The 10,371-nt window shown below is 46.0% G+C and overlaps 1 protein-coding gene across 1 annotated transcript in view; it reads right to left on the minus strand.

Moving 5' to 3' along the window:
* MUC16 (mucin 16, cell surface associated) overlaps nt 1–10,371 on the minus strand; it is a 220,729-nt gene that overhangs the window by 69,644 nt on the left and 140,714 nt on the right. The window contains exons 15-26 of the mRNA XM_058425754.1: nt 7,099–7,134; nt 6,775–6,840; nt 5,627–5,751; nt 5,033–5,100; nt 4,267–4,439; nt 3,902–3,937; nt 3,576–3,641; nt 2,360–2,490; nt 2,071–2,138; nt 1,291–1,463; nt 906–941; nt 581–646 (exon numbers count right to left, since the gene is read on the minus strand). Of these exons, the coding sequence (XP_058281737.1) occupies nt 581–646; nt 906–941; nt 1,291–1,463; nt 2,071–2,138; nt 2,360–2,490; nt 3,576–3,641; nt 3,902–3,937; nt 4,267–4,439; nt 5,033–5,100; nt 5,627–5,751; nt 6,775–6,840; nt 7,099–7,134 (1,044 nt within the window). The remainder of the gene's footprint in view (nt 1–580; nt 647–905; nt 942–1,290; nt 1,464–2,070; nt 2,139–2,359; nt 2,491–3,575; nt 3,642–3,901; nt 3,938–4,266; nt 4,440–5,032; nt 5,101–5,626; nt 5,752–6,774; nt 6,841–7,098; nt 7,135–10,371) is intronic.

A 10,371-nucleotide genomic window follows, 5' to 3' on the forward strand; every position in this document is an offset into this window, starting at 1 on the left:
CAATTTATTTTTATGAAAGTATGTTATATAATAGTAGTTAGATGCTGAGCATAGCTAATCATGCGTATTCAGTGCTCAATATTGTCTGATGTTATCTGTTATATTTATGATGGCTAGCCATCATGATTGTTGCTATCTTTTTCACCATCATAAGCAGCACCATCATCATCATCATCACACTCCACACATCATCATTACCGTCATAACCTTCACAACCATCACTGACAATATCCTTCTGTTCATCATCATCATTGCCAGTAACATCACCACCATCATCATCAACATCATCACCATCATCATCAATCATCATCACACTCAACATATCGTTGTTACTATCATAACCACCACCACCATCACCATCACATGAATACAAGCTCACTGAGGGCAGAGGTGCTTTTATTGGTTTTGTTTTCCTTGTATCTCTAAGGTCTGGTACACTGTAAGTGGCTAATAAATTATTTTGGTTCACTCAGTATCACTAGATTTACTATGATTTTTCATTTTCATTTGAGTGAAAATGGCACAGATGTTCACACTCATCAGGCATAATCTAAGGGAGATGCCATTGACTGGTACTTACTTGTGGGGCTTGGGAGGGAGGATGGAGTCCCTGAGGTTCCAAGGCCCACTGTGGAGGTCCCAGGAGCTGAGAAAAAGTCCTCATCAGTGAAAGCAGAAAATAATCTCATGGCAGAAATGGCAAGAGGGTAGACTATTATGAAGTCTGCTGCATGTGGGCATGAGCTGGGCCTGTCTTTGGAGCTGCGGTGGAAGGGAGCTTCAATAACTTCTGCCTTCCCAGCTCCTTTGCTCAAGAGGAGGACTTATGGGTTTAAGAGGAGGGGCCAGCTCCTGCTCCACTTAATGTAGGGTCAGGGGCATGTGGACATGAGTTGAATACTCACTGCTGGTGGTGGGCACAGAGGTCCGATGGGTGAAACCTGCGTAGAGAAGGAGGGAGGAGACTTGGTAAGCGTTAAGGAGATATGAGGGACACAATAAGGGTCATGGCAATCCTGATGCAATTAAAAGAGTTTCATGGGACAATGAGTTTCACGGGACTGGGGCCATTAAAGAATTCCTATCAGTATCCTCACAACAGGGAAGAGCGCCCCGAGGGAACACAGTTCACGACAATGAAGAAACTGTGAAGTCCAGAACTTAGTCATTCCATGTACAGCACATGACAGAATATTCAATGGCCAGGCAGGGAGTGTGACTTCAAGCCAGAGATTAGATTCTTCCCAGACTCTAGAAGGAAAAGACTCCAACCACATCACAGCTGCTCACCATTGACATAGAGACTGTTACTGTCCAGGGTGTAGGGGCCCAGCTCTTTGATGCCATTGGTCAGTTGGCTCAGCTCCCAGTACAGCCGCTCTCTGTTGAGTCCAAGGCTTTTGGGGTCAAGATGGTGGGTGCAGATGGCATCCACTCCAGTGGCTGCTCCATCCTTCTCGGACCTGGGGAAGGTAGGTGGGGAGAATGATTATGAAAAGATTACCCAGGTTGTGTCTTGAGACTGCTGATGGAAAGACAGTAAGGAACCAGAGGAAATGAGAAACCTGGGAAAGAGGTGAGAAGCTACACTTAGATTCTCTGAGTTTGCTTGGGACTGGTTTGCTTGGGACTGTGAGCAGAGTCACAGATACAACCATGCTTATAAAAGTGCAAGGTGAAACCTGCATTCTCATAGCATGGGGACAGGAAAGCCCAGACTTGAGACCAGTGAAGAGCTGGAAATGGGGATGAAAGCACTTGGATGAGGCATGATTGTCTTGAGAGAAATTCTGGGGACAGAATTTAACACCTAAATGAAAGGGAGGGGCAGGGAATTCAGAGGGATGATCAGGATAGAGGCTCAATCCTGATGATGGACCATGCAGATTCTCCCTGTTGAGGTGAGGTGTGGGGGTGTTACTATCAGGAAACACATTGGTCCTGAAGCCAGTGACTCCTGAATTCCCCGTTTGGTGAGGATATCCCTACAAGGTGCAGCAAGGAAGCCGTGCAAAATCTATTGGAGTGGGAACAATTGGGGCAGCCAGGCTGGATCTTCTAAGGTCTCACCTGAGAGAGGTCAGTCTGCAGCCAGAGTACAGAGGGCCAACACTGGTGTTCTTGAATATAGGACCAAGCTGTGGAGGAGGGAGAGGAAAGTGAGTAGGAGGGCTAAGGTGCATGTGTGTGGGGCAGAAGTCAGGTGGGGGGAGCAGGCACCAGTGGGCATGGCTGGCCTCAGTGAGCAGGGCTTGCATCTTTTGTGGGCAAGGGTGAGATGGATAAGATCTTCTTCCATAGCCCTGGCACAGATGATGTATCTGGGACGGGGCAGGAGTAAAGTGGGTGGGGCTCTCACCAGACCCTGCAGGATCCTCTCTGTGGTGTTGAACTTCCTGGAGCCAGGGTGACCCATGTCCTCCCCATACTGCAGGTTGGTGATGGTGAAGTTGAGGGTGAATGGTACCAGGAGAGGGCCAGCGGCTATAACTGGAATGGGAAATAAACACTATGTTCAAAGCAGAGAAAATAGGAGTTTGCAATAGACTTATCTTTCAATATATGCAGAATTTAAATTGAGTGACAAAATATTTTCCATGCCTCCCTTGCTTATCATAATACAATTTATTTTTATAAAAGTATATTATATAATAGTAGATGCTGAGCATAGCTGTTGGTGAATATTTATTGCTCAATACTGTCTGACATTTTCTGTCAACTTTATTATCATCATCATCACCATCACCATCATTGTCACCATCACCATCATTATTATCATCATCGCCACCATGATAATCCCCATCATGACCACCGCAAACATCATCACTCTCAACACATCATCATTACCATCATAACCCCACCACCATCACCTGAATCCTCCTTATCACCATCATCGTCATTGTCATCAACATCACCACCACCATCAACATCAACACTATCATTATCATGATCATTATAAACAGCAACACTACCACCATCATCATCACCATCATACTCAATATAACATCATTACCATCACAACCTCCACCACCATCACCTGCATCATCCTCATCACCATCATCATTGTCATCAACATCACCACCACCATCATCAAGATCACCACTATCATCATTATAAACAGCAACACCATCGCTATCATCATCACACTCAATACATCATAATTACCATCATAACCTCCTCTACCATCACCAGCATCATCCTCATCACCATCACCATCATCATCGACATTACTACAGCCATCATCAACAGCATGACCATCATCATCATCATAAACAATGCCACCACCACCATCATCATCATCCCACTCAACACATCATCATTACCATCATAACTACCACCACCATCATCATCATCACAAGAATATAAGCTCACTGAGGGCATAGGTTGTTTTCAATTGATTTTCTTTTTCTTACTGTATTCCTGGGGTCTGGTACACAGTAGGTGGCCAAAACAAATTTGTCCACTCACTATCACTAGATTTACTATGATTTTCCATCTTTATTTGAGTGAAAATGGCAGAGATGTTTACACTAATCAGGTATGCTCTCATAGAGATGTCATTGACTGATACTTACTTGTGGGGCTGGAGAGGGAGGATGGAGTCCCTGAGGTTCCAAGATCCACTGTGGAGTTCCCAGGAGCTGAGGAGAAGTCCTCATCAGTGAAAGCAGAAAGCACTCTCTTGGCAGAAATGGCAAGAGGGGAGACTATTTATGGGGTTTGTTGCATGTGTGGCTTGAGCTGGGTCGGTCTCTTGAGCTGGGCAGAGGGGCACTTAAATAATTTCTGCCCTCCTAATCTTTTGCTTATGAAGAGGACTTAATGGGTTTATGAGGAGGGGCCAGCTCCTGCTCCTCTTGGTGTAGGAACTGAGGCATGTAGACATGAGTCGAATACTCACTGCTGGTGGTGGACACAGAGCTCTGATGGGTGAAACCTGCATAGAGAAGAAGGGAGAAGAGTGGGTAAGAGACAAGGAGAGGTGGGGGACCAAATGGAGGTCAATGCTACCCTGGTGCAATGAACTGAGTTTCATGGTACAGGGACCATTGAAGATTTCCTATCAGCATCCTCACATCAGGAAAGAATGCCCTGAAGGAACACAGTCCACGATGGTAAGGAAACCATGAAGTCCAGACCTTAATCATCCCATGTAGAGCACATGACAGAATTTTTAAAGGCCAGGCAGGGAGTGTGACCTCTAGTTAGAGATTAGAGGCTGCCTGGCAAGGGGGAAGAGATTTCAACCACCTCACAGCCACTCACCATTGACATAGAGACTGTTCCTGTCCAGGGTGTAGGGGCCCAGCTTTTCAACGCCATTGGTCAGCTTGCTTAGCTCCCAGTACAGCTGCTCCCTGTTGAGTCCAGGGCTTTTAGGGTCAAGGTGGTGGGTGCAGATGGCATCCATTCCAGTGGCTGCCCCATCCTTCTCAGGCCTGGGGAGGGTCAGTGGGAAAAATGACAATGAAAAGATTATCTGGGAAGGGTCTTGCGATTGCTGAGGGAAGGACAGCAAGGACCAGAGAAATGAGAAAACTGGGAAAGAGGTGAGAAGCCACATCGACTCTTAGTGCATGGACTATTTGCTTGCTGAGGACTGTGAGCGTAGTCACGGATATAATGACAAGATGAAACTGACATTTTCATGGACAGGACAGGGGAGCCAGACTTGAGCCCAGTGAAGAGCTCAAAATGAGGATGAAAGTATGTGGATGAGGCATGATTGTCCTGAGAGAAATCCTGGGGACAGAATTTAACATGTAAAGGAAAGGGAGGCACAGGAAATGGAGGGAATTCAGAGGGATGATAAGGGGAGGGGCTCAATCCTGATGATGGGCCATGCAGATTCTCTCTGTTGAGGTGGAGTGTAGGGGTGTTACTGTCAGGAAACACACTGATCCTGAAGCCAGCGACTCCTGAATTCCACCTTTGGTGAGGATATCCCTAGGAAGTGCAGCAAGGAAGCAGTGCAAAGTCTTTTGGAATGAGTACAAGTGGGGCAGCCAGGCTGGAAATTCTAAGTTCTCACCTAAGCAAGGTCAATCTGCAGCCAGAGTACAGAGGGCCGACACTGGTGTTCTTGAACAAGGGCTTGAGCTGTGGAAGAGGGCAGTGAGTAGGAGGGCTAAGTTTTATGTAAGAGCCAGGCAGAAGTGAGGTGGGCAGGGCTGGCCTCGGTGGGGGAGGCTTGCATCTCTCTTTTTTTCTTTTTTTTTGTGAGATGGAGTTTCGCTTTTTTGCCTAGGCTGGAGTAAAGTGGCACGATCTTGACTCACTGCAGCCTCTGCCTCCTTGATTCAAGTGATTCTCTTGCCTCACTCTCCCAAGTAGCTGGGATTACAGGCATGCACCACCATGCTCAGCTAATTTTTGTATTTTAGTAGAGATGAGGTTTCACCATGTTGGCCAGGCTGGTCACAAACTCCTGACCTCAGGTGATCCACCCGCCTTGGCCTCCCAAAGTGCTGGTATTACAGGCGTGAGCCACCGCTCCCAGCTGAGGCTTGCATCTCTTGGGGCAAGAGTGGGTTGGGTTTGATATTCTTCCATCACCCTGGAATGGATGATGTAAGAGGGACTGGGTATCGTGAGCAGGGCAGAGTGTGGAGGGCAGGACACTAACCAGACCCTGCAGGACCCTCTCCGTGGTGTTGAACTTCCTGGAGCCAGGGCGATGCATGTCCTCCTCGTACTGCAGGTTGGTGATGGTGAAGTTGAGGGTGAACGGCATCAGGAGAGGGCCAGCAGCTGTAGTGGGAGTGGGAAATAGACATTATGTTCAAAGTAGAGAGAATAGCACTTTGCAATAACCATATGCAGCAATTAAATTGAGTGACATAATAAATATTTTCCATGCCTTTCTTATCTATGATACAATTCATTTTCTAAAGTAGATTATATAATAGTAGTTAGATACCGAGCATAGCTCTTGGTACATATTTAGTGCTCAATATTGTAAGGTGATATCTGTTATCTTTATTATCACCATCACCATCATAACTATCACTGTCATCATTATTATTATCATTATTGTCATCACAAGTACCACCAGCACCACCATGACAATCCCCATCATGAACCACAAACATCATTATCACCATCATCACATTCAACATATCATTACCATCATAACCCCACCACCAGCACTGACATCATTCTCATCACCATCATCGTCATTGTCATGGACATCACCATCACATCATCAACAATGTCAGTAGCATAATAATAATCATCATCATCATCAACACCACCACCACCACCATCATCACACTCAACATATCATTACCATCATAACCCCATCACCATCACTGACATCATCCTCATCACCATCATTGTCATTGTCATCGATATCACCATTACCATCATCAATGTCACTAGCATAATCATCATCACACTCAACATATCATTATTACCATAATAACCCCCACCACCATCACGAGCATCATTTTCTTCAACATCATCATCATCATCATCATTAACATCACTATCACCATCATCAACAGTATCACCATCATCATCATCATCATCATCATCAACAGCACCACCACCAACATCATCATCATGACAAGAATACAAGCTCACTGAGAGCAGAGATTTTGCATTGGTTTTGTTTTCCCTCCTGTATCTCTGGGATCTGGTACACACTAGGTGGTCATCAAATTTCTTTGGTCCACTCACTATCAGTAGATTTGCTATGACTTTCCGTCTTCATCTGAGTAAAAATGACAGAGATAACATGCTCTAATAGAGATATCATTGACTGGTACTTACTTGTGGGGTTGGGGCTGGAGGATGGAGTCCCTGAGGTTCCCACATCCACTGTGGAGGTCCCAGGAGCTGAGAAGAAGTCCTCATTAGTGACAGCAGAAAGCATTACCATGGCAGAAATGTCAAGAGGTGAGACTTTTATAAGGTTTGCTACATGTGGGATTGAGCTGAGCCTGTCTTTGAAACTGAGGCAGAGGGGAGCTTGAATAACTTCTGCCTTCCCAGCTGCTTTGCTCAAGAGGAGGACTTATGGGTTTATAAGGAGGGGCAGCTTCTGCTTTGCTTGGTGTAGGATCATGGGCATGTGGACATGAGTTGAATACTCACTGCTGGTGGTGGGCATAGAGCTTCGATGGGTGAAACCTGCATAGAGAAGGAGGGAGGAGTGTGGGTAAGTTACAAGGAGATGTGGGGGACCAAATAGGGGTCAGGGCTACCCTGGTGCAATGGAAGGAGTTTCATGCAGCCATTAAAGATTTTCTATCAGCACCCTCACATCAGGGAAGAATGCCCTGATGGAATTCATTCCATGATGATGAAGAAACCATGAAGTCCTGGCCAGGCGCTGTGGCTCAAGCCTGTAATCCCAGTACTTTGGGAGGCCAAGGCAAGGCGGATTACAAGGTCAAGAGATTGAGACCATCCTGGCCAACATGGTGAAACCCTGTCTCTACTAAAAATACAAAAATTAGCTGGGTGTGGTGGTGGGCGCCTGTAGTCCCAGCTACTCGGGAGGCTGAGGCAGGAGAATTGCTTGAATCTGGGAGGTGGAGGTTGCAGTGAGCTGAGGTCATGCCACTGCACCTCAGCCTGGCGACAGAGCGAGACTCCATCTCAAAAAAAAAAAAAATTATTAAACCTGAAAGTCGGAGAGGAAAAAAGATTGATAAATAACAAAATGAACAGAACCTCAAGGTCTCTTGGGGCAACATCATTTCATTGGAGGTCCAAAGGGGAGAAAGAATCAGAGCAGAAAACAAACAAACACTTTGAGACTCAAGAAGCTGAGAAAACTTTAAGCAGGATAAACTCAAAGAAAACCATGCCCAGACACACTGTAATCAAACTACTGAAAATCAATGATGAAGAACAAATTTTGAAAGCACCTAGAAAAAGTGACATCACTGATCATGGAATGACTTGCTTTATAATACATGTTACATATATGCAAGCCCAGAGGAGTTAGGCATGTCACATAAATGGTTGAATTGATTAGAGCAGAGCAGTGAGGAAGTGGAGAGTGAACATCCTGTTTACAGCATGTAAAAAGTTTGCAGTGTTGTGACTCACAAAACAGAAGGCCTGAAGGTGGAATTTAAATTACGGGACACCAGGTTCTATCCCATAATTCCAGAATCACAAGGCAGGGTTAAGGGTTAGGAATGCCCAACTTCCATCTTTTTTTTTTCTTTTTGAGTTGGAGTCTAGCTCCATTGCCCAGGCTGGAGTGCAGTGGCACGATCTCGACCCCTGAGAAAATTTCTGGCTGAGGCAGGAAAATTGCATGAACCCGGGAGGTACAGGTTGCAGTGAGCCGAGATCGTGCCACTGCACTCCAGGCTGGGTGACAGAGCGAGACTCCATCTCAAAAAAAAAAAAAATTAATTAAAAAAATTAGAAAGTTGAGAAGATGTCAACCACAGCTGGTCTCCAGGAATCGCTAGTGCAAAGCTCCCGAGGCTGGACAGAGGTTAGGGTGCTAGAAGACCACTCAAGCACCTGGGGTGGTCAAAATTTAGAGAGTGGGCCTGGTGTGGTGGCTCATGCCTATAATCCCAGCACTTTGGGAGGCCGAGGCGGGTGGATCACTTGAGGTCAGGAGTTCGAGACCAGCCTGGCCAACATGGTGAAACCCTGTCTCTACTAAAAATATAAAAAGTTAGCCAGGCGTGGTGGCGTGCACCTGTAATCCCAGCTACTCGGGAGGCTGAGGCAGGAGAATCACTTGAACCTGGGAGGCGAAGGTTGCAGTGAGCCGAGATCACTCCATTGCACTCCAGCCTGAGTGAGAGAACAAGATTCCATAAGAAAAAAAAAATAGACAGTGAGAGGGAGAGTGGAACAGGCCAAGGCTGGGTGGTCAGCAGGGAACAGACCATGCAGTGTTAAATTTCACAGATGCCAGGGAGGAGCTTCCTACCTGTGGAGCTGGGGATGGAGGATGAGGAAATCCCTGGGGAGAATATAGAAGTCACTGGAGCTGAGAAAAAAAGAACATGGAAGAATGATTGGGTGTCTTCCTAAAGGAATATGGGAGAGGAACTGCTAATTGGAATTTGGGCTTCTGTCTTGACTCACACCAAGACCTTGATGGGTTAGGGGCTGCTCTGAGGCTGTGGCTGGGCACGTAGGGAGGGAGAATGATCAGTTTCTCTTCTGAGGAATGCACCTTGGGAAGGAAGGGCCCCAAGGCCATTGGAATATCACTGGTTTGAATACTCACTGCTGGTGGCAGGGGTCCGGTACTGATGGTTATAACCTGCAGATAGGGAGGAAAGAGTAAAGAAGGACAATTATGATGGGTGAGAGGCAGGGGAGGGGAAGATGGTAGATCTAGAAATGGAAATCATGGGAAACTTTCACGATGAGCCCATCTGGGCTATCCCTCAGCCAGCCAGAGGGAAGGGAAGGGCTTCCACCTTCGATGTGTGACTTCAGCTCACAAGGGAACCTCTATCTCTCAGCCCAGAGTGGCCAAAGTTGAACAAGTCATGGACATTTCATTGAGAAGAGGTGGGGCCAAGATCTTTTGTGAATAAAGAATAATGGCTACATTTTATTTGGTACATATTTTGTGCTTTGTCCTTTGACAATAAGGGTGGAGATCATCACTATTATTATTCCTGAAATAAAAATACCATAATAGCTGTCCCTATTTATTGGGAATCTAGTATGCACCAGCAATAATAATAAATACATTACAAGGGTGGAAAGACACATGTATGGATGAGTGGGCTTTCTACCCATAAAGATAATTTAGTTTGATTCTTACTCTCTCAGCTTACCTCCTTTCACAAAATTTCATGATAGTGTAATTTTTTTCCACCTTACTGTGGTGTGTGTGCGTGCGTGTGTATGTGTGTGTGTGTGTGTGTGTGTGTGTGTGTGTGTGTGTGATGTAGAATTGACAAAAATGTCGTCGGTGAAGAGAGTGGTATTTTTAGGTAAAAGTATAGAGAAATGAGGGATAGAAATGGTTCATATGGGGCTGGGCTTGGTGGCTCACACCTGTAATCCCAGCACTTTGGGAGACTGAGATGGGCGGATCACTTGAGGTCAGGAGTTCGAGACCAGCCCGGCCAACATAGTGAAACCCTGTCTCCACTAAGAACACAAAAATTAGCGTAGCATGGCAGTGGGCACCTGTAATCCCAGCTACCCGGGAGGCTGAGGCAGGAGAATCACTTGAACCTGGGAAGAGGAGGTTGCAGTGAGCTGAGATCATGCCATTGCACTCCAGCCTGGGCAACAGAGTGAGACCATGTCTCAAAAAGAAAAGAAAAGAAGAAGAGAAGAGAAGAGAAAAAAGAAAGAAAGAAGAAAGAAAAGAAAAGAAGGAAGGAAGGAAGGAAGGAAGGAAGGAAGGAAGGAAGGAAGGAA

The sequence above is a fragment of the Hylobates moloch genome, unplaced genomic scaffold (genome assembly GCF_009828535.3).
Source record: "Hylobates moloch isolate HMO894 unplaced genomic scaffold, HMol_V3 SCAFFOLD_12, whole genome shotgun sequence".
Classification (NCBI taxonomy): Eukaryota; Metazoa; Chordata; class Mammalia; order Primates; family Hylobatidae; genus Hylobates; species Hylobates moloch.